Below are 23,370 nucleotides of genomic sequence, written 5' to 3'. Positions count from 1 at the left end.
ATTTTCGCATTCTGAAATAGAAGAGATTACGGAATAACTAACGTTTTTATTTGAAATCGAAATATAGCAAAATTGACCTTTTTGGGTAGTTTCTATTGTTGTGCATCTAGTTGCTGTAAATTGATATTGGATGATAGAACTTGAACCAGAAAAGTAAATAGCTCCACCATTGCCGTTATTTGTACACTTATTAAATTCACATTTGTAATGAAGGAATTCGCAGTCATCTGAATTAAAATTTATTGCCGAGCTGCGAAGTTTCACAAACTTGCAATTAGATAGAAAATATGAATGACTTCCTGTCGGAATCTTTGCATTTTTCCCTGAAATCGTTTTCTCTGGCCCATTTGATTGATAAAATGTCTTCCAGATAGCTGCATCAATAAAATCAAGACGCAAACGCAAAAATTGTAGCATTTTAAAAATTTGAGATATTTGTCAGATCCGATCAATACGATCATTTTTACATCAAAACTTATACGAAAAAACTAGCCTCAGTACACATTTCAAAAGGATCAGATATTGAAATTCAAATAAAAGATTTTTCAAAGATTGAGAGAAATTATGTGATTTTTCCTATCTCAAAATTGACAGGACAGATTTTCTAGATACACAGAGTATAAGGTCTGTATAGCATGCGTGCAATAATCCTTGAATTATAAGGCTTAAATCTGGTTAGAAAAGAAGTGTCTGTGCCTTTTAAAAATTTTCGCAAATTATTGCAAATAATCGATTCAAGGGAAATTGTGATATCTCAGCTCATTACGTGAAAACAGTTTTTAGTCTTTGCCATTTTGCTCACTTAATTTGAAATCTTCAGAGTTGAAAATCTAGTATCTCTCTTTTATGGTAAGATTTCTTTAGTTTCGTATTCTGGGATCTTGATGATGTGTGAACATGTCGAAACAGTTGGAAGTTCGTTGTTCGGAAGTTGACCTTCGTCCATGAATCGCATGTTGACTGTGATCTTTGGCGAAATAGATGAAAGTCCGCCTGGTGGAAATCGTGTGAAGCCCGTCATGAATGACAGAACAAGTCGTTGTTCATCTGCAGATAATAACGATAAAATTTGAGAAGGCTATTGAGAGATATAGTACACAATTTGATCTCTATTATATGCTCTCAACTTTGAATGAAAGCTCATAGGGTAATTTTCCTTTTTTTTTAATTCGAAAATTATCGTGATTTCCGCCCAATAAAATATTCAAATTATTCAACCTCATGGATGTACTATTTGTTTGAGTAAACACGAAGATAATTTAGAATCAAATTGGAAAAATGTGTTTAGATAATATTTGATTGCAGATGAAGTTTGGTTTTGTGTGTTCAACATATTTCGGCTATGTTTAATGATATATGATTAATATTAGAAAAAGGAAGTGAAATTGAAGAAATCGGCTTGAGAATTGTTTGCGAAGCTCCGGCCTTTGCCGAAGTTAGAGCCTGAGAGTTTCATTAAGACCAAATTATTTGACAGAAATATAAATACAAAATAACTTTAATTTCAAATTTTGTTTAATCAAAGTCTGGATCATCATTAATAATTTCTAAAGAAGGCAAATCAGGTTCATCTCCAATCTTGCGTTGATGGCCATTGCTATACAAGAAAAATGTTTTAATACCAGGAATCATCATAACAATACTATCATTCATTCTGAAATACTTCGCAAATGTTTTGATATCTTCAATAACGTCATCTTCTGCGCCTTGTTGTGTTGCATATCTGAATAAGATACCTCCAAAGAGAAATCCATAAGTGTTCATAAAAGTATATGGAATCACATTTTCACACCTGTCCAAACGATCAGCAAAAGATTTCATCAACATTTCTCCTAATATTTTGGTATCATTGTAATCTAACTTGGAAAATTTGTTGAAGTACAAAAAGTGATCAACTATCCGCAAATTCCCCCCTCTAAATCTCAATACAATGTTTGGTTGATAATATGACCGAATATATTTAATAAGTTTGCAATTAGGGTCTAGTTTAATGCATCTTTGCATAAAATTATATCGAAATGCCTCAACAGATTCTGCCCATGGGGGAAAGCTTGTAGGAACACAATATTGTTTCTTTTTTTCTATTTTTGGAGGGTTGGTACTAGTTTGTTTAGGATGATGAATAAAATATCTGAGAATGTATGAAATTAACTGCAATATGAATGCTAAAATGTTCCTTGATACTTTGATTTTCATAATATTTCGCATGTCAAAATATGTGTCAAAAATTTTTCTTTGAATTTCAAAATTCAAAAGAAACTTGCTTCCTTCATATACTTTCCAATTCAAAGACCAATTTTCAAATGCCAAAATTTCAAGCTACTTTCAAGTCCTAAAATTTCTTAACACCAAAGATGAATGTAAGATTCATCCATCGGAGCATTTTATTTTTACATAAAATAAATACTTATGTGCTACATTCGAGTTGGATTTTTATCCTAGTTAAAGCTGACAATAGGCATTGATATTGTATAGTTAATGAAACTTCATATCTGTTTAAAGCAAACATATTTCAATTGAATGAAAGCAATTTTTAATCTTTGGAAAAAGAAATTTTATTTGTGTAAAATATTATCATCCTTTCAATATCTCCAAAATATTATCATCATTAATAAATGAACAAAATATATTTTATTTATATATTGAAACCAGTTTCACATTCGCGACAGGCATAAAGAAGTTTTGATTTCATGATTTCTTTAGTTTCGTATTCTGGGATCTTGATGATGTGTGAACATGTCGAAACAGTTGGAAGTTCGTTGTTCGGAAGTTGACCTTCGTCCATGAATCGCATGTTGACTGTGATCTTTGGCGAAATAGATGAAAGTCCGCCTGGTGGAAATCGTGTGAAGCCCGTCATGAATGACAGAACAAGTCGTTGTTCTTCAGCTGGTAACTCACACAGGATGTCAATAAAAAAGCCAATCTGTGGACTGTCGAATGTGTAGCCAATCCCGGCAACAATGTTCTTCTTAAGATCATCGCGTGTGAAGAATGGATCATCACCACGAATGATGCGACAGATCTCGTTTTCGTCAAAGATTTCGAATGTGTTCCAACTCATAACACTGTTGAAACCTTTACGGAATGCATCTGCATGGTCAACAAGTTTAAGACCACTTGTGTAACTCATAACTAATTCAACAAATTCATCAACATTGTCTTCACTGACTTTCTGTGTTTTACCTCCATCGACCAACTCGATGTTTGGAAGACCTGGGTATGTGAAAGGAAGTCCCAACAATCCTTCTGTGACCATCAATGCTCTCGCAAGTTCTGCATCAACCAAATCAATGCTAACTTGTGGAGATCTGATGAAAGAAAAGAAAGCTGGATTGAAATCTAAGTCAACAACAAATTCTTGCTGAATAACTTTAGCAAGGAAAACCCCAAGAACATAAAACATCTGTGGATCAGCAGAAGGATTAATAAATAATCCTTGTTTGCAACTAACAAATTCGCTGTTTGGATTTTCTGTCCTGAAAAAGTGACGTTTTGTTCTTGTGAATTCTTTTGCCAACAAAGAATAAAATTCTCTTGTCGGACCTGCTCCGGACTCTGTTTCTCCAAAGAATGAGACATTTAGGTTCATCATATTCGGTCCGAAATGTCTCATTATCAACACTCCATCAGTAAAAATAGATTTTCTATGACAGAAAATTTTGACTGATTGTGGCTCAGGAATTTTCGACTGCAAAGGAATGTGGAACTCCCTGGAAAAGATGCGGATGGCAGAAAGTGGCTCAAATGTAGCAAATTTAAGCCACATAAACCGCATTTTGAAGTCGAAAAATGATGGATATTTGTAAATTGTCGCCATTTCGGATGAAAATCGACCAACACTGGCTAATGGCTCTGAAAGACAGTTCATAATACGTGCATTGAATGCTGTATTGGCTATTGATTCACCGGTGAAGAACTGGAGTCTCAAAAGAAGCTCAAATATTTGGACATTTTTCTGATTTGGCTGACTTTTGAGAGAAGGAGGGCTTTGCTCGATATCTCCATCGAGAATCTTAATAAGAAGACCTGTATCAAAGATATTCTGTGGTCCTTCTGATGTATCGCATAAAGCAGAAAAAATTGAATCGCACCAAGAGTAAAATCTGTCTGCTACTTGCATGTGGACCTTAGGATACGAGTTGCTTGAGAAAGCCCTATATAACAATGCGATTTTGGAAGGTTTAAGGGTCTGATTTATCTCAATTAATTGTTGTAACTCGGAATTTGAGGAAATTATTTGGGGTAATCGCATAGAATTGAATCCTCTAACTACACTATTGTATCTGCCTTCGATAGAAGCCATTGAATCAAAGGCAAAAACTGATAATGGATATTGTTCTCCGGTTGGAGAGATAACTGTAACGAAAACAGGCTTCTGAGCTATTCTACTAAAGCTATCTGTTGTACATATAGCTCCCAAAGGCGCTGGCTGCAAGAATGATAAAATACCAACAGTATATTCTTGCAATTTCTTCAATCTTTCGACGTCATTATTATCAGATGATACTAATCTGATGCATAAGTCTAACAAATCCGAAGAAATGAAAGCAAATTTTGAGACAGGTTTCCCAATTATATAATCTATAATAGCTGGAAGGTTTTTAGACTTCAAGTCACTAATAGGAAGCGATGTTGTACTATCATCTATCTTCTTCATTATGTTTTTCACTGTTCTTTGGTACCATTGTTTAATTGAATCGTCAACAATTGGAACATTCTTAAGGGAACTGACAATATCAGAGTCAGCAATCATTTGTAAGTCTTCAAAATAAGTAAGAATAGATAAAACAATGGGAGAAACAGAAGATATCGGAGCAAAACTTACTAAAGAAGCCAAAAGATTCTCATTCATGCTGAATGGTTGAACAGTTAAGGTTGCAGCTAATGCAAGTAAAGCAGATCTTGCGAAAAGTGGTCTTTCAGTAATAACTTTGATTATAATTGGCTGAACATCGATTGCGAACTTTCTAGACTCTACAGGTCTTCTATGTCTTGGATAAAGGAATAATTCTGCGTTTTTAGGGACAGGAAGCAAATTTAATAATAATTTGAAAATTAATCTTTGGAATTCAACCGAATTATTAAGAATATATGGGTTAAACAGTATCTTATCGAAATCTAGATTAGCCAAAATGATGCATTGTATGTGTTTTCTCGTTGTTGAGAGATTAACTAAAGCTCCAAAAAGTTGTGTAATAATATCAGTAGAATCTGAGTGGGAAATAGCTGTACAGATCTTCACGATGACATCTTTTGAAATAGATTTCTCTGGAACACGAGATGCGATGTTATTTAATACTGTAACTGCAGGTTCATGAATAGACTGCTCAGTACAGAGTAAGAAGCTTACTATTGTTGACAAATATGGGATAAATGAATCTTTGACATATGAATTTGTAATTCTTAAAACGATTTTCATGGCTGTAGCTTGTTCATTTGATGAAATCTTGTCAATGTACTTAAGAAATGGCTCTATACCTATCATTTGGCCGATCCTTGTGCTAAAATCCGAAAAATCAGTCAGTTTATCAAAAATTCTGATGCAATTCTCTGCAGTTTGGACAGAAACCCAGTCTAACAATCTAGAAGCAAGTATTGCAAACCCATTGATTGCAAAAATTACTTTAATATATTGTGGTTGAGATTCAACAATCCACAAAAGGCAAAGAGTTGCTGGATCAGTAACATCTGCAATGGTATTTGTTTTGAGAATATTTAATAAAGCTGTGCATATCTTATCAAACGGGCATAATTGAGATGAAATATTTTGGGAATAGCTAAGATACAATGATAATTCTCGTAAAATCTTCACTATATCTGCTTGCTTGTTGTTTAATTGCATTAATAACTGATTAAAGACATTTGCTTGTTGAAGATTATCCATTCATCGAAATAACTTTCAACAAAAATGATTACACTACGTGGAAAATATTTAAGATAACTTAATAAGCAAATAGTTTACAAACAGAAAACATTATATTACCAAAAATAAAATATATGAAATAATAATCAATCAAATAACTCTCTATAATCTGACCGAATAACAACACTATTTTATATATATGAGTGGGTTGAACCGAGATTCATTTATATGAAATCATTATGAGATTATCAAGTGAATTTAAGGTTCATTTATAGGAAATCATTATTTAACCAATTAATTTATGAGATTGTGATGTATCAAAGCATGCTTAATTAAATATTCAAGACTTTCATTAACTTACTTCCATGATCATCTAATTTCTTATATCTAGCTGTTTTCTGCTCTTCAGTTTCAGGCAATTTACCTTTGGCAACAAGCTCTTCAATGACTTTATTTATTGAATCTTCTATCAAAATTAGATTTTGGATTGGAACATTCAGATTATTATTATCAGCATTTGATTTTATGCATGATAATATTTGCATTTGTAATTGTAATATAATATTTTTCAAAATCTTTGAAGCTTCTGGTTCATTATCTTCTTTTGGAGCTAATAAACTCGCTAAGTATTGCTGAGAGTTATCGATATGACTTTGTATATCATTTATTTCTTTATCAAGTTCTTCTATCTCTTCTGAATAATCGTATTGTTGGATTTCGTCAAATATGTCTTGCTGTGCTTCAAACATTTGGTCTAAATATTTATTTTCTTCTTGAATTTTTTTATATTTCTCGAGTGCTGTTTGAGCAATGATTTCGACCATTCTAAAAAATGAAGAAATATGATCTTCTGATCATGAACAAACACTATAGTTGGCATATATAAAAATTATATAAAAAATGTGAAATTTTTATCTCTATAAAATAAAATAATTTTTCTTATTGAAGGATTCGTTGCAAAATAGCCTTCTTCTGGCGTTGATTTGCGTATTTGCCCATTACAGCATCCAAAATATCCTGGCTCTGCATACATAATGTCTTGAACAATGCCTTTCCTTGAGAAACAACATTTTCAGGGACATTTCTCTTTACAGATTTTGCTGGAGCCTCTACAAAGAACTTGGAAAGTGCAATAGCTGCCTGAGCAGTTGTTTCCAATGAATAGCTTCTCTTGAAAATAGAAACAATTAATTCAATTTGGGTTTCAGTTTCAGCCAAATCTGCAGGAGGGAAGTATCTCAAAGATGTCTGCAAATACTCTTCAGGGAATGATGCATCAACAGATGCAACTGATAAGAAGAAGGAAACAATATTAGCAATAAGTTCTTTGTATCCTGATTCTTGTTCAATAGCTGTAGCAAACCAATTCTGCACGTAAGGAAGCATTCCACTGACCATTCCATGCAAGTTGGGGAACCTTCTAACAATGAGAGACAAGAAATAAGAAAGATTATGCTGCAAATCAGGATCATCAATTTGACCTGCAATAGAAATGATATATTCACAGAATTCTGTTGGTATTTGTGGATCAATTGTGCAGAATTCGATTGCATCAGATAAAGCTCCTGTAATAGGATACATTACCAACATTCCTTCTGCATTCTTGAGCCATTTAAGTAAGTATCCAGCAATATCATTTGCTTGTGGCAAGTTTAATTGCAAAACTTTGCCAACAAACTCACAGAAAGGCTCAGCAACAATATTTGTTACAGGACTCTCCAAAGCAGGTACTCCTTCGAAAACTTTGAGTTGTCCATCGAAGAATTTTTGAATAATATCGATTGCAACTTCAACAAAATGGTCTTTTTCGAACAAGAAACCTTTCTTGTAAGTTTTCTTCAATGCTTGGAATGCGCATTCCATTATATCAGTTTCTGGACTCTTAATTACACAATCAGACAACAAATCATATATTTTAACTATGTTTGTATGCAAGAAATTATTCATTTCTTCATCTTGTGATGGATTGAAGACCTTTGAAATAACACTTGCTGCAATACATGCATTTATGGTTGATGAAAAGACAGAATTCTCAAATGTTTTGATGATGCATTGAACGGTTATTTGTAAAAGTGACAAATTTCCAGAATAACCGATGTAAAAACTTGCCGCAATCATTGCATCCAGGAAAACACGGGATTCTTCATCTCCTGACTCTGGATGTTGTAATATATCATCAAGGTTCTGTTGGAAAGGTTCAATTACAGGTGCTGCATCTGCTTTGAATGTACTGCAGATTGTTTTCATGAAATTGAAACAGTTGCAAATGTAATCATCATTGACATTTTGACCTTGTAAAGTTTGAGTTATGATATCAGATGCAATTGTTACTAAATCATCAATAAAAGAGTTTTGGGCGACCATCAATGCACCAATAACTAACAATGAATAAGAGCGAACATCGATGTCACGTTCTTCAGATGTAATTGTGTCAAGCCACTCATATATTTCGTCAATTTTTTCATCATCGATATCCTCTGAATTTCCAAGAATTTTTGACACCAACGATATGTAATCTGTCAAATTTTCTTCACGAACTTCTGACTGTTTTGACCAAATTATTTCGAAAATGGTAGCGAATGTTTCACTGTCATCTTCTGCTTCTATCAATTCACCTGCTGTTGAATACGCCAATGTCCTTGTCGCTTCATCTTCGTCAACAATTTTGTCAAAACAAATTCTCAAAAAGTCGATTAAAATTGACATGAATTTTGTTGGCGCCTGACTGAATTTTGCCATTACATGCAATGTCTGCTGGACAATCAACTCATCGTTAGTCTCAACAGCAGAGTTGAAGAAATACTTGAGTTCTTCAACAGTTGCTTGAATAGAATCAGGTCCGTATTCAATCAAAACTCCAATCAAACAAATAGACAAAATCTTTTTGGAAATAGAATCTTGTGATTGACCAAATTCGATGGCTTTCTCGTATATGTAATTTCCGATGTTGCGCGTTTGAATAGCACCTGATATATTCAAGAAAACATCATCGGAAATCTTGCCATCGTTGTCTAAAAGTTTAAGAATTATTTCAAAAGTGAAATTAACATATGCAAGAAGAGTTTCTTCGGAAATAACATCTATTACATCTGTCACACCATCAATAAACTGTTGGCATGCTTCAACACCTAATGTTTCTTGATTTTGGATGAATTCATTAAGATATTTTGCAAAATACTCTTCACTGATGAATTGATGAGAAATTAAGGATGCCAAGATCATTGATAATGAATGTATTGCATCATCTGGTTTCTCTGAAAGGTTTGTAAAGCCTGTTTCGATAATAATTAATCCTTGTTGTGTAAATTCTGAAAAACAAGGTAGATCGTCGCACATTAATATAATGGAAGTAATTTCTTTGATCTGTTTAAGTTGTGTAGCTTCAAAAACTTGAGAGGCCAACATTAAAAGTTGTGGACCATGAGCTTCAATGATTGTTGGGTCCAAAGCAACTGAGCAACTGTTTAAAAGCCTCAAAGCTAATGATGGTTCGCAGTTTAGAACAAATTGAATGTAATTTTCCCAATCGCTAATTGATTTTTGTAAAATAAACAATATTTCTGAAACGTCTATTTGATATTGATCTTCAACACCAGCTGCTGCGTATTGTACAAAGAATTGATAAATCTCATTCGAAATTTCTGGAGGAAATGTACTTAAACTTTCTCTAATGTATTTTAAAAGATATGTTAATGCTGATTTTGTATCCTTCCCGTTTGCTTGGATAACGAATAATAATATTTTATAGTAATCTGGATCATTTTTGAGATTAAAGAGCTCTTCTGTCGCTTGATTGATTAATTCTTGATTAGGTTGCAAAGACTTCTCAACAAGACTGATAAAATAATTAGCTTTGTCCTCCATTAAAATCTGGTCATAGAACTCGGACGATAGAAGATTTTAAAGAAAAATCATAAGATCAAAATACATTTTACAATAAAATTTATAAATAACAATGGAGTTTTAGAAAATCAACTTTTTAATTATTAACAGTAGGTATTAATCCGAATAAACTATAATTTAGAATATGACACTTTTTTGGAATTGGAATAACTGAGTTTATCCATATTGCCGATATAGGGTCGAAAAGTGACAATAATGGAATAATTGAATTAGAATAGGGTTTGCTAGTAAATTAGGAATTGGAATTTGGGATTTTGAATTAGAATATAATTAAATCACACATATTTTTCTTAATAATAAGATTGAATATTTACTCGCGAATATGACAAAAAATGACCATAAATTCTAGATATGTACTATATGGTTATATTACTATGATGATTTATATAAGGTATATATAAGGTGTATTAAGGATGTCAATTTGGAAGAAAAGTGAGAAAATTCCTAAAATGCTAAAAATGAATTTTCCAAACGTGCTTTTTTATCTCATTTTTTTGATTTTGAAAAAAATTTGGAGAGAAGATCTCTTCGTTTTTGAATTTTATCACGATGGTTTTAAAGTATATTAGACACATGTATTGATATTACTATTTTTGTATATTTTGAGAGAAAATCCCCAAAAAGTAAGAAAATCTAAGACGGTTTGAGAAAATATATAAACTATTGAAAATTTGAATTAAACTTCTAATTTGGAAAAAAGAAATTTGGAAAGAAGAAAATTCAAAAATCGAGATTTAGACTCAGCGTCAAATGGAGAACAAAATGTTTCTTCATATGAAGGAAAAATTTTCTTGAGAAGAAATAGAGTTTTTAAAATTTTATTGTATGTAATGAAATAAACAAATATTAAAATTATTTTTTGATAACAAGAAAATTCCCAACAGAAAATATTTGAGACAAAGAAAAAAAGAAAATTGAAAAATATTACTCTTCTTTATATTTCATGAGATTTTAAATTTATTCTCATAAAATTGACAATTTTATACGTTTAGATGAAAATAAGTGATTTTGCTTGAAATAAAAGTTATTGTTTGCTTACAGCTATCAAATAGATTTTTGCTATTTTGATTAAAATTTGTTAATCAAATTAATAAATTTTTTCTAAATATCTTAAATATCTGGATCACTCACTGATACAATGAATTGAACGATAAAAATAATACAAACTCAAATAAGTTTCCTGTTTTTCAACTAAAAAAAATTATGCAAATTAAATTAAATTGTTTATTCAAATATAAAACAAAGATGAAGTAATTACAGTTATCATAAACTTTATGAATAACTCTGTAATTGGTTCAGATTTTCGTAAAAATATTTTTATTAATATCGATAAGAATACGTTACCTACTATCACAACATATCGATAAACAAGAGTAGAGTGATTTTTATCATCGAAACTTTTTAAAAGCTGTAAGCTGGAAGTAAAAATCTTGTTTTTTCTGAGTTAGTTGTAGAACTATTGATGCACGAGTTATCATTGTGATGTAGAAGGATGTCAATGTACTGACTGAAGGACATGAAGTGAATTGAATTTCATTGAATTTCAATTTGATCAAAATTTGTTGAAATGATATGAATGTGTCAACATCTGTATCACTCTCTTTCACTCCTTCCCTATTTTTTCGAGAACGAAGCTAGCTCAGCTTTCGCTGAGCGAATTGACACTTTTGATGCCCTAAACGTACATACTCTCAAATTTATCGAAAAAATTATACCACCCAAACTAGTATATTCTTATTTTAAATATGATATTATCCTTAGAAATCACACTAGAATATATTTAAATCAACTTTTAAAAAAGTTCGAATCCTGCGCGTCTCACTTTTTAAATTTTCCAAAAGGAAAATTATATTCTCCTAAAATGAAAACAATTTTCCGAATTGACATCCTTAGGTGTATATAAATTAGAATGCTAATTGTTAATAATATTGTAGTGTGAAATAATTTATGAATGAAAAGTGTGAAAAAATGTCACCATAAATATGACTAATGTCAATTTATACTTAGTAATACATATATTAAACACACTACTATAGTAGTATATATTACTATGTTTTGCCTATTCAGAGTTGTTATGGATTCATCTGCATCAATGAATTGGCATGCAAAAATTAACATATTCTCAATATAACTATACACATAACCCTAATATCAATATAAATACTGCATATGATATAACACATTCAAGACATATTATCAATATATCATAATTTTTCTCTGGTCTGAGATACCAATCTTTCTAATCTGTGATAAAGTAAAAAAAAAAGATTCACGGTTATTCTAAAAAGACAAATTAATGAGATTGCATTACAATGCATCTATTAGGAAATTTTGGTGTTAATAAATTGAATAGTTCGAGTTTAGGATTTTGACTTCGCTAAAAAAAATTGACTCAAAATACACAAAAAATGAAATAATTTGAAGTTAGAGATTGAATAATATTATGCATGAGGAGCTATTAAATAAAGTTGTGTATGAGAATATTGCACTTAGATTAATAGAAATAGAATTATAATTCAATAATAATGATGCCTGACGAAAATGATAATTTTGTCACTTTTTCCAGGCTAAATTGATAATAAAAAAATCGTTCAGATTTTTCTTTAACACATTATTTTCCACCAGCACACACAACCATATATCTTTTATTTATTTATATCAGCAATATATCTTTCATATCTATATCTTCAACAATATTTTCTATGTTGTTGATTCCTATTCCAGAAGCATCAATTTAATTCTGATGACAAATCTATCTTTCAATTCTTAATTATTGACAAGAATTTTTGATTCGGATAAAGTAAACTTTATACGCAATTCCAAATTCAAACCGATTCCTGATTCATGATTAATTCCATTATTGTCACTTTTCGACCCTATATCGGCAATATGGATAAACTCAGTTATTCCAATTCCAAAAAAGTGTCATATTCTAAATTATAGTTTATTCGGATTAATACCTACTGTTAATAATTAAAAAGTTGATTTTCTAAAACCCTAATATCTTCAATTAAAAGTGACTTCAAATGTGACAAAAATGACTGAAATTGAGGTGAAGATTTCAACTGATGAAGCTGGATACAAGAAGTTTATTCAAAACTATGCACTCAATATCACAGGAGTACTTCATCAGATGAATATTTTCTTTAATACTTATGATACAAATTTGAAGAGGTCTATGAGGTTAAGAAGAATCAAATCAGCTGAACTTCCAGTTCGCTGGGTATTCACATCAAAAGGTCCTGGATCTATTGTTGATGGTGTTTCGACACATAGTGAAATCGAAGAAGCTATCTCGGACGAGAATGCAAATTTAATCCTCTCCGATACAAAGAATCTTTATAAATATATTCCAAAGTGCATTGCTGATGCAGTCGAACCAACAAAAGACTCAGAATATTATCTCAGTGGCAATTTCTTATCAATTCGCCGTGTTGTTCCAATAGGTTCATTCACTGTGGAAGCTGATGAGTGCACATATCCTAATGGCGACAAATTCTATGAATTCGAGGTCGAATCGACAAAACCATTGGAAGCAAAGGCGGAAATCCAAAAGATACTCAATGACTTAGGTGTCAAGTTCGAAGAATCAAAGATTACAAAACTGAAAAGATTATTCAGCTATCCAAGAGAGCAAAGGATTAATCTTTCCATTCAATAAACATGCAACAATTATATAAATACATACATCTATATCTTTACTTATCCTTTCCTTTTCTCTAAATCAATTTTGAATTATTTTAAAATTTCAAAGAAATAACAAGTACCTCAACTCAAAAATGAAATAAGTACAAAGAGTAGAAGTAATTTAAGCTATAATTTATAAATTTATAACAAACATTTTATTCTAGATAAAATTTTTTTCATGTTAAGCTCTTCTTGACCTTTTCTTAGTTGTCTTTTTATGGGTTTCCAAATATCCTTGAATAAGATCTTGAACTTCTTGGGACTTTATTATGGAATCGAGAGTAAATATTTTGGATTCAAGAGATGGATTTCGTTTAAGAAGCAATTCAAGTGCAATTGGACAGTTTGCATAAATTGCTTGAATTGCTGGTGTGAAACCTGCTGGACTTTTCATTTCGATATCAAAATCTTTTTCTTCTAAAATCATCATTAGAAGTGGCATGATTTCAAATTGAATAGAGCGAAAAACAGCTTTATTGCTAAAAGAAAACTTGCCTGACTTTAATACACTACTCATTGCTACAGAACTGCATGATATAATTGCATCTTCCATGGTAAATGGTGCGTTTTCAAAGTTATCTAATATCCAATTAGCAATTTGATAGTGGTGATGCATAATTGCTTCAGTCAAAGTATTATTAAAAGATAATCCTCTTTGATAAGCTAATTCGATTATCTCTCTATTTCCACCTTTAACACAATATTTGGCTGTTTCTGAATCGAATTCAACCCCATTAATGCATAAGAATTTGAAGATATTAAGGCTTCCACAATAAGCTGCCAAATTTGCAGGGGAAATCTTACTCTTATCAAGTTTAAATTCTAAACTAGGACATTCTGTTCCAGGAACTTGTCTCATAAATGATTCAATCTTATCATTCTGAACTAATTTTTCGAAAGAATCATCTTCGAAAACTTCTTCCATTTCCTTAAGCGTTAAACCTCCAATGTTCGTTCCCAAGACTTTCATTTTTGGAAGAACCTTCGAAACTGATAAATAAGTGATAAATAAACTCTGAGGAAATGGAGGAACTTTGCTTCCAAGGCTCTGGAAAAGCCTTTTATATAAAGGAAAATGAAATCTTGTTATAGTTGCAGCTAAATTGATTACTTCTGCAATATAATTAACTGAAACGTTTGATTTAAGGAGTTTTGGAATAGTTTCATTAATATTTTCTATATTTAAGGAGAAAATAAGTTGTTCTATGTTGTTATACTCAATGAGCTCAGGTGTTATAGCATCTATCTCACGTATTCATTTGACATTGAGAAATTTTTCCAAGATGTACGTTTAGAAATTACTGGATGAAGGCAACTAAGACTGCTCCACTTAATTACGTATATGTTTTACGTAAAGGGAGCAATGACAAACCAAAGAGAGTTTTCCTATGCAAGAATAATAAAGAATTTCAAAATTCTTGCAAAGGATTTCTAAAAGATAACGAAGCTATTGGAAAAATCTGGACAAAGCACGGAAGATTAGTAAAAGAAATCTCAAGAGTCCACGCTGGAGCTACATTAGAGTTAGAAATTGTTGATGAAAATTCATTAGTACACCAATCTATTCCTCAGGATAATCTTAAGAACATCAAGAAATACAGAGGTGCATCTAAAATGTTTACCGTCGTCGAGGATGAAAAAGAAAATGAAGAACCGGAAAATATAATGGAAGGTGCTATTAAATTCGATTTTACATCAGATCCTACGAATCCTGCAAATAAAAAGCAAGAAAAAGTCGAGGCAACCAAAAAGAAATCCATTATTAAGAAAGCATCAGAAATTAATCTTGAGCAAGCACTGAAAAAATACACATACTCACCAACCAAGCTTAGTAGAGTTACCATTGATGATGTTTCATCAGGCTCAAACTCTATGATGTCTACTCTTTCACAATGGAATACACTAGGAGTTGATTATCAATCAATTTTCAATGCATTCCCTCAAAAAGAAAAAGATGAAATACAAAACATATTTAATAGAGAAAATGAACACGCAAACTACTGGGTTAGAGGCGTAGAAAGACTTGCATTCGAAGAATTTGGTGTTGATACAAGATTTATTCAGTTCTTACCTGATATTATTGATCATATCAAAATGAAAGGAATGTCAGCAAATACAAGAGTTCTTTCTAAGTATATTTATCATACATTTAATCTTTTCATTTATGGTCCTAACAAATCCGGAAGGACAACAATGCTGTACCTTGCTTGCGTTGAAGCTGCAAAAACTCTTGGAATTGCAAACGAATGGAAAGATAATCTCTTTCTTCCAATTGACGCAAGAAAGATTATTGATGAAAAACCAGATGCAACTAATATGTATCATTCACTGGTTTCTAAAGCTTGCAATGCAATTGCAGCAGAATTTCCTATTTATGCAAGATCGGCTTCAGAAGTTTCAGAATATTTAACAAAATTACCTAATTTGCATCCAGAAAAACTCTTTTTAAACGATACTTGCCTTGATCCTGAATTCAGAAAAGAATTGAAGAAAAAGATTACAGATATCCTTGAAGGAATGTCAGAATCATTTTCATCAAATGATAATCAATTCCTGGCTGAAAGCATCTGGTCTGTACCTCAATTACTTACTGATGCATTTGGTATTAAGAAGCTGGTTTATGTTATGGATAATCTTGAAGCATCTGATGTTACATTCATCTTCTCAGAAGAAACAAATGCAACTTTCCTTTCAGAGATTGTCTTGCTTGCATTGGCATCTAACCAATATATAACTACTATTGGTGATCAAAAGCGTTTCTCCCCGTTGTGCATTCCATTCACATCAAATGGACCAAACATTTTAAGTATTTCACAGGTTATAACAACATATGACATTATTGATGAGTATTCTTTCTTGTCGCGTGCTATTGTAGTTAATACTACTGGAAATCTTCCAATTAAAATCGACATCCCAATGCTCGGAGGAATTCCTGCCTATGTCTTCAAATTCCAAAGAGTTGGAGAGCTACTTGATGTAGCTGAAAGATGTGGCGATGATGAAGAACAAAAAGTGGAAGCACTGGCTGAAATCGACGATATTGTTTCAGATTTGCTTAATATTGTTTTCCCAGATCAGAAATTTATCATTGAAAAGGTCCAGCTTTCTTCATCAATGGGCTTTTAAACTTTGTTCATTATTGTTTTAATAAAATTTTGTATTTGAGAAATTATAATATATATTTTTAAGGTATATCTATATTATTTCAAACATTACATGGAATACGTTTTAAATCATATAGATAAGTTGCATTCAATTTAGTAGAATTTTCTAATTTTTAAGAAAACTGAACAGTTTACTTTAAAGTTTATCCTTGAATATTTAGTAAGTACCATTTTTACTGCATCAATACTTTTCTTAATACTATTAGCCAAATCAGCCGTGGGATCATAAACAAGTTTCTTCTCCGTTAGAAAAAAAAATTTAGATTCTTTTTTCACTTCAGAAGAATCAAATTTTTCGTGCTGACTTTTTCAAAAATTGCGAGACAAATTGTAATTTTGTTGGCATTTTTCTCTAGAAATTTTGGGAGCTGCGAAACATTATATTTTTCCAAATCACTATATTATTCCCAAATTATTCCTAAATTTTAGAAGAAATCTGATTTGTAAAGTTTAAACAGATAAATTGATGAGTCACGGCCTTATTCAGAATTATGAATATATTGCTAATCATATCAAAGATTATATTGAAGAAAATAAGATATTTAGTGTGTTTGAAACGCAAGATATCAAAAAAATCATGGATTTGTCACAATTGGCAACCAATGACTTCGTTAAACTTCTAAAACAATCATATCCTACAATCAAACCAAACAAATTATACAAATGCACTAGAAAGGCGAATGTCTCTATACAAAATTTCGAAGATGTGATTTCAATTTTTAAAACAATCAAGAAATACATGAAACTAAGAATCCTTGATGGTGTTATTGATTTTTTAATACATAAACAAAATGAAATACCAGTTTGTACTGCGAAAAACCAAAAACTTCAAACTGAATTAAAAACAATTCAAAATCAACCACCAAAAAGCAAAAAAGTAACAAAAGTCAATCTGATTAATGCAGAAAGAACTAATGATAATGAAATTCTAGCGAAAATTTCAGAGCTAAAAAATTGTAATGATTTTGAAACAGTCTACAAATTTTTTGACGAGCTTTCATGCCAAGAAAATCGAAAAATGATATCTAAATCATGCGATGAAGGACTTTGGACAAAGATTGCTGCAGGAGAATCACCTTTTTTGATAAAAAGAATGTACTCCATGTAGCATGCCTGAAAGGAAATCTCAGACTTGTTAAATATCTGATTGAGTGTGGTTGCGATAAAGAAGTAAAGAATGAACAAGGATGGACTCCACTCATTTATGCATCAAGAGGAGGCCATCTTGAAGTTGCTAAATATCTTATCTCTGAAAGCGCTGATAAAGATGTGATGGATAAAAATGAATCTACTCCTCTATTACATGCATCTGAAAATGGTCATCTTGGAGTTGTTCAATATCTTATATCTGTTGGAGCCGATAAACTTGTGAGAAATGCTGATGGATCGACTCCACTCATTTGTGCATCATCTAAGGGTCATCATGAAGTTGTTCAATATCTTATCTCTATTGGAGCTGATAAAGAAGCAAAGGATAAATATGGATATACTCCACTTATTCGTGCATCACATGGAGGTCATCTTGAAGTAGTTAAATATCTTATCTCTGTTGGAGCTGATAAAAACGCAAAAACTAATTATGGATCTACCTCACTCATTTATGCATTAGAAAATCGTCATATTGAAGTTGCTAAATATCTTATCTCTGTTGGAGTTGATACAAACACAAAATTGAAATCCGGAATTACTATACTTAACTGGACATTAGAAAGGGGTTATCGAGAAATTTTTAAATTACTTATTTCTGCTGGAGCTAATAAAGAAGAAAAGGATAAAGATGAACGGACCCCACTCATTGTAGCATCATATTATTGTGATTTTGAAATTGTTAAATATCTTATCTCTGTTGGAGCTAATAAAGAAGCAAAGGATAAAGATGGAGAGACTCCACTCTTTCATGCAGTAACAGGTTACAAGTGTCTTGAAGTTGTAAAATATCTTATCTCAGTTGGAGCTAATAAAGAAGCAAAGGATAAAAATGGACAGACTCCACTCATTTGTGCATCAAAAAATGGTTGTCTTGATGTTGTTAAATATCTTATCTCAGTTGGAGCTAAAAAAGAAGCAAAGGATAAAGATGGAAGAACTTCACTCATTTGGGCATCAAAAAATGATAAACTTGAAGTTGTTAAATATCTTATCTCTGTTGGAGCTAATAAAAAAGCAAAGGATAAAGATGGAAATACCGTCCTCTCAGTTGCAGGAGAAAATGTTGTTTTATATCTGAGATGCTCATGAATTATATTAAATATTCAGTTTAAAAATAATTTTCTCTTTGATATAATTCAAAGCTGTTTTTATATATGTGAACTCTGCAGTAAGGAACTAAATGTGTTTTCATGTTTTTCGCTATTGTCTCTCAATAATTAATAAAATAAAAAAATGCGTTTTAATATTGTAGTTATTTAACAATAAATAATTTATATAAATAATTTTAAAGTGGGCTAAAGCCGTGCTTTGAGAGATCATTGTGATCATTTTCCTGATTCATTGAAAACTTGAAAGGAACACTTTCTTCAAGCGTTGCCTGTCTTGGAGACTGCGAAATCGTCTTGAATGCGACATATCCAGCTGTTCCAATGATTGCTAGTATTATGCCGCAAATTATAACTTTATATGCTGGATTCATGCCTGCATTCTTGACTTCTACAATTGGAACACGCTTGTTCTCATTTTTGATTTCGTTTTTATGCTCTTTTTCTGCTTTTTCTATCTTTTCAACACCATCTTTTTTAATTACGACTTTCTGACCAATAATTTTAGTTTTAGCTGGTTCAGGATGCTTTTCTTCCACTTCCTTTACTTCTTCCTTGCTTTCAATAACAGCTATTTCGTTCTTATTTGTAGATATTTGGGATTCGGCTTTTTTATCCGGTTTTTCATCATTTTGTGGTATATCTTCGACCTTTGTAGTATTTTCTTCTTTTTCTGGCTTTGGATTTTGCGTTTCCTCGATTTTGTTTTTATTATCTTGTTCTGGCTCTTTTTGCTTCTCATTTTGATTAATTTCTGTATTTTCTTTGCTTATTTGAGTCGAGTTTTGCGTTTTTACCTGATCAGTGGTCGAATTTTCAGATGATATTGTTGTATTTGGTTGTTTTACAATTTCGGCGTTATTATCTTTGGTTTTATTTGTAGTTTCATTTAGTTGATTTGGTGAATCAGCTTTTTTATCAGTATTTTCTTTAATTTGAGTTTCTATTTTTTGTGTTTCATTTTTTTCTTCAACTTTCTGTTGTTCTTCTTGCTTTTTATTTTCTGGAACAAGAGATTCCGAAGTATGATTTAGGTTTTGAGTAGAATTTGTTGTATTTGATACAATAACAATTGGTTTTCCTTCTTTTGTTAATGGTTGTAAAGCCTGAACATTGCTATTTTCAGTTGCATTTCCATTTTGGAGAGATTCAACAAAGAGAAAAGCCAAAATTATCATTTTTTAAATGAAAAGTGACATTTTTGGAAACCTCTCACAATTTCTTTCTCTGATCTGTATACTAAACATCGTTTTTACAACAACCTTTAATGTACCAAGTTCTGAACATATAAATATTGCTATATTATGCGTATTTTTTATACTAACTGCATACGTTCGTTTTAATACATGCATAAAATTATTTTCATAGCTCATTGATTGATACATATATTCTTACGAATTTGCTGACATATTAAGGGTATTTTCTTGTTTCTCATACTTTTGAAGTTAGGCATGCTAGACCCAAATAAAATATGAGAGGATTAATACAATTTTTCAAAAAAAATATTTTATTTATTTTAGATAATAATAATAAAAAAAATTTACATTGGCTTTGAAGTACCAGTTTCAATATTAGCGAAAGTAGCTCTTGGTGCATTACTATTAGCAGAAGGAGGCTGACCATTACCTATTGATGTTGCAGACATTGTTGCGTTTGCGGAGTCAGTTCCTGTTGCTATTTCATTGTAATCTTCTTCTTCACCAGAAATCAAACCTAAAACATTTTCTACGAACTCGTATGCGTTCAAATGTGACGGCAACTCATCGCCAACTAAAGTCTGTATGCATTTCTCTATGTCAGCGATTGGCATTGTCTCACCACTTGACTGTAATATGTTGAACAAGTCTTTAACAGATAACAAACCTTGTTCATCAGCACCGAGAACTTTGAAGGCGTGTTCAATATCATCCAAAGAAGGAGGAACAACAGGTCTGTGATTCAAGAACAATCTCAAGAAAGTTTGGAAGTCGACAAACTCTGTTTCTTTGTTCGTCTCCAAGTACTTTGAATAATATATCTCGTTCTTAATGAGTTCAGCTTCGTACTGTGTTGGATAGAAACCTAAAGCGCAAAGAAGAGGAACAACTTCACTGATAGGAACAACTTGAGGAATTTCGTGTGGTTTATCAGTGAGTTTTCCTTGAACTCTGAGCATACTTGAGTAGAAGTAGTCAACGATTTCCTGGTATAATTGGCCATCTTGACCTCCTTCCAACATCGCAATGAATGGATCTCCTTCTCTCGATGCCAAAAGTGCAGATGCTTCTAAATGTTCTGGATGGCAAGTGAAAATACCAATGTAATTATCAACACCACTTGTAACTAAAACACGAGATTCATCACGAGACATGACTAATCTTGATATCTGTGTTGGATGTGCGATTAATCCCATTGACTCGTTTGGATTTCCTGTCAAAGGATAAAGAACTAAACCTAATATACATGAATCTGTCGCGTAAACAATTGCTGGTCTTCCTGTTTCAACGAATTGCATGTGAACAATGTCTCCTCCGAAAGAAGGAGCCAATGTTGTACTGCGACAAATCATTGTCATGCCATTCCATAATCTAAGTTTTCCTTCTGTATTCGCAACAACAAAGAATGGTCTGTTGTCTTTCAATGTCCATGCAAATGTCGTTGGTTTGGCCGTCATTTCTACTTTTGTTTCCATTTTAAGTTTGACACCATCCAAATAAGCAGATGTCGCGTAATCGTATTCGACAACTCTTCTGTCTTTTCCAATTGTAAATAGTCTGAAAGGAGATTCCTGAGTGCCTTGGCCGATGAAAGCAAGTCCTGTAATTGGCTCCCAATGGCTGCGATGGCGACCAACGTATTCCCACTTCTTCATGTCTTGTTGGATAGTTGTCATCTGTACTTTGTCGTCATCGGCACCTTGGCTGATCATAGGAGTTGTTGGAGAGAGTTTGTCGAGAGAACGGAACAAGGCAAGCGTGTTGTCACTCAATGTACATGCAAGGAATGAAGAATCGGCGCTGTATTGGATATCTGTGATGGAAACGCCTTTTGCAATTCTCTGCTGATAGACTTCATCGAAGTTTTCTGTTGTAACAACAGAGATGCTGCCGTTAGTGAAGCCAACAGCTAAAAAGTCTTCACATGGATCGTATCTTAATGCTGATACTTGTAATTTGTCCATTACGACTCTGTTTACGGCCAAATGATTGACTATGTCCCACTGAATCAATTCGCCTTTGTCGGAGCCTGTAACTACACGTCCATCGTTCGGATTTACGGCAATTGCCTTTACATTGCCTGTATGGTTTCGGAGAAGGATCTCTGGTTGATGGGCGCCTGTTACATCGAAGCAGACTTGATCTGTAAGTCGAAGAACTGCGGCTGTAGCTGTAGCGACGATGAATGGTTGGCATGAGAATTTTTCTCGGTCGTTTGGCATAGAAGTATTAGCAAATGAGATAGATGTGATCGGACCATTCTTGATTTCTTCGAACCATGCGATTAATCTGAATTGGAAATCGTAGAATTTGACAATTCCATCGGCACCACCTGTAACAATGTAGTTATTATGAATTTCGAGTGTAGTAACTGCTGATTTGTGAAGGCCAATTACTTTGACTGGCTTGTGTTCTGCATCTAATCCTTGATGTAAAGCAAAAGGATCACGAACCATATGGACAACGGATCCTTCTGATGTAGATAAAATGACATCGTCGTTTTCTGAAAGATATCTTGAGTAAATGAGGTTGCCAATAGGTTTCTTTAATTCGCGTGAAGAAACTGCAGGAGCGTAGTATGAAATTTCTGTAGTTGCGGGATTCCACTGCCAAAAGATAATTGTTTGTGCACCATTTGTAACAATTTGTGTTTCATCGCGTGGATTAAACTGAATGCACTTCATTTGATCAGGGAAAGGAATTTCTATAAGAGCTACTGGCTCAGGATCATCAGAGACGGTTGTACAATTCCAGATTGCAAGATGCTGCGGAGTTTCATTAGAACTTAAAGTTGCAATGTAGTTTCCTTTTTGTGAGAATGCACAAGCGCAAAGACCTTGTGGATGTGGGTTAAACTTTGTAAAAACAGGAACTGCTGTGCGAGAATCCCAAACAATTAAAGCAGATTGATCGCCAGTGTCACCTGTAGCAATAAATGCTTTATCAACTGTTGCAGCAACTGCAGTGATAGTATGGCGATGGCCTGATAAAAGTGTCTGAGTATTATTTTCCGTATTTAATATAATTCCTGTATGTGCTGTTGGATAGAAAAAGCATTTGCGAGTATCATCTGTTAAATCAATAACACCATTGATGATTGACGTATTCGCGCCAAGAACCCACTCTAAAGAAAGAGCTGATTGCTCTAAAGGACGCGTGGACATCAAATTTTCGTTATTTATTTTTTTTCTCAAGAAAAAAACGAATAAATTCCAACTTTTCTTATTAATATGATTTATCCAATATTCTAATAATATATCTTGAATTTCTCGCTTAAATTATTGTTAAAAACCGAAATT

The 23,370-nt window shown here is 32.4% G+C and overlaps 12 protein-coding genes across 12 annotated transcripts; 4 read left to right on the top strand and 8 right to left on the bottom strand.

Moving 5' to 3' along the window:
- Nucleotides 1–844: 844 nt before the first annotated feature.
- On the bottom strand, nt 845–1,021 carry TVAGG3_0283760 (negative regulation of histone ubiquitination; the record flags this gene model as incomplete). Its single annotated transcript, XM_001323673.1, has 1 exon — nt 845–1,021. The coding sequence occupies one exon, from the start codon at nt 1,019–1,021 to the stop codon at nt 845–847; it is 177 nt and encodes a 58-aa protein (XP_001323708.1).
- Nucleotides 1,022–1,515: 494 nt separating this feature from the next.
- On the bottom strand, nt 1,516–1,764 carry TVAGG3_0283750 (uncharacterized protein; the record flags this gene model as incomplete). The annotated part of the gene is made up of 1 exon (XM_001323674.1): nt 1,516–1,764. One exon carries the CDS (start codon nt 1,762–1,764, stop codon nt 1,516–1,518), a length of 249 nt encoding a protein of 82 aa, XP_001323709.1.
- Nucleotides 1,765–2,494: 730 nt separating this feature from the next.
- Nucleotides 2,495–5,893, bottom strand: TVAGG3_0283740 (negative regulation of histone ubiquitination; the record flags this gene model as incomplete). Its single annotated transcript, XM_001323675.1, has 1 exon — nt 2,636–5,887. One exon carries the CDS (start codon nt 5,885–5,887, stop codon nt 2,636–2,638), a length of 3,252 nt encoding a protein of 1,083 aa, XP_001323710.1.
- A 305-nt stretch (nt 5,894–6,198) lies between these two features.
- On the bottom strand, nt 6,199–6,690 carry TVAGG3_0283730 (uncharacterized protein; the record flags this gene model as incomplete). Its single annotated transcript, XM_001323676.1, has 1 exon — nt 6,199–6,690. One exon carries the CDS (start codon nt 6,688–6,690, stop codon nt 6,199–6,201), a length of 492 nt encoding a protein of 163 aa, XP_001323711.1.
- A 72-nt stretch (nt 6,691–6,762) lies between these two features.
- Nucleotides 6,763–9,730, bottom strand: TVAGG3_0283720 (armadillo (ARM) repeat-containing protein family; the record flags this gene model as incomplete). The annotated part of the gene is made up of 1 exon (XM_001323677.2): nt 6,806–9,730. One exon carries the CDS (start codon nt 9,728–9,730, stop codon nt 6,806–6,808), a length of 2,925 nt encoding a protein of 974 aa, XP_001323712.1.
- A 3,071-nt stretch (nt 9,731–12,801) lies between these two features.
- Nucleotides 12,802–13,430, top strand: TVAGG3_0283710 (triphosphate tunnel metalloenzyme family; the record flags this gene model as incomplete). Its single annotated transcript, XM_001323678.1, has 1 exon — nt 12,807–13,430. One exon carries the CDS (start codon nt 12,807–12,809, stop codon nt 13,428–13,430), a length of 624 nt encoding a protein of 207 aa, XP_001323713.1.
- Nucleotides 13,431–13,637: 207 nt separating this feature from the next.
- TVAGG3_0283700 (protein ubiquitination) lies at nt 13,638–14,707 on the bottom strand (the record flags this gene model as incomplete). Its single annotated transcript, XM_001323679.1, has 1 exon — nt 13,638–14,426. One exon carries the CDS (start codon nt 14,424–14,426, stop codon nt 13,638–13,640), a length of 789 nt encoding a protein of 262 aa, XP_001323714.1.
- A 52-nt stretch (nt 14,708–14,759) lies between these two features.
- On the top strand, nt 14,760–16,622 carry TVAGG3_0283690 (uncharacterized protein; the record flags this gene model as incomplete). Its single annotated transcript, XM_001323680.1, has 1 exon — nt 14,762–16,582. The coding sequence occupies one exon, from the start codon at nt 14,762–14,764 to the stop codon at nt 16,580–16,582; it is 1,821 nt and encodes a 606-aa protein (XP_001323715.1).
- A 464-nt stretch (nt 16,623–17,086) lies between these two features.
- Nucleotides 17,087–17,768, top strand: TVAGG3_0283680 (spectrin binding; the record flags this gene model as incomplete). The annotated part of the gene is made up of 1 exon (XM_001323681.2): nt 17,087–17,728. One exon carries the CDS (start codon nt 17,087–17,089, stop codon nt 17,726–17,728), a length of 642 nt encoding a protein of 213 aa, XP_001323716.1.
- Nucleotides 17,769–17,892: 124 nt separating this feature from the next.
- Nucleotides 17,893–18,858, top strand: TVAGG3_0283670 (ankyrin repeat protein family; the record flags this gene model as incomplete). Its single annotated transcript, XM_001323682.1, has 1 exon — nt 17,893–18,858. The coding sequence occupies one exon, from the start codon at nt 17,893–17,895 to the stop codon at nt 18,856–18,858; it is 966 nt and encodes a 321-aa protein (XP_001323717.1).
- A 145-nt stretch (nt 18,859–19,003) lies between these two features.
- On the bottom strand, nt 19,004–20,324 carry TVAGG3_0283660 (uncharacterized protein; the record flags this gene model as incomplete). The annotated part of the gene is made up of 1 exon (XM_001323683.1): nt 19,055–20,053. One exon carries the CDS (start codon nt 20,051–20,053, stop codon nt 19,055–19,057), a length of 999 nt encoding a protein of 332 aa, XP_001323718.1.
- Nucleotides 20,325–20,406: 82 nt separating this feature from the next.
- On the bottom strand, nt 20,407–23,274 carry TVAGG3_0283650 (cilia- and flagella-associated protein 251 family; the record flags this gene model as incomplete). The annotated part of the gene is made up of 1 exon (XM_001323684.1): nt 20,416–23,235. The coding sequence occupies one exon, from the start codon at nt 23,233–23,235 to the stop codon at nt 20,416–20,418; it is 2,820 nt and encodes a 939-aa protein (XP_001323719.1).
- Nucleotides 23,275–23,370: the final 96 nt, after the last annotated feature.

The sequence above is a fragment of the Trichomonas vaginalis genome, chromosome V (genome assembly GCF_026262505.1).
Source record: "Trichomonas vaginalis G3 chromosome V, whole genome shotgun sequence".
Lineage (NCBI taxonomy): Eukaryota > Parabasalia > Trichomonadida > Trichomonadidae > Trichomonas > Trichomonas vaginalis.
The sequence above is the reverse complement of the archived record's forward strand: the minus strand, read 5'-3'. Positions and strand labels throughout refer to the sequence as shown.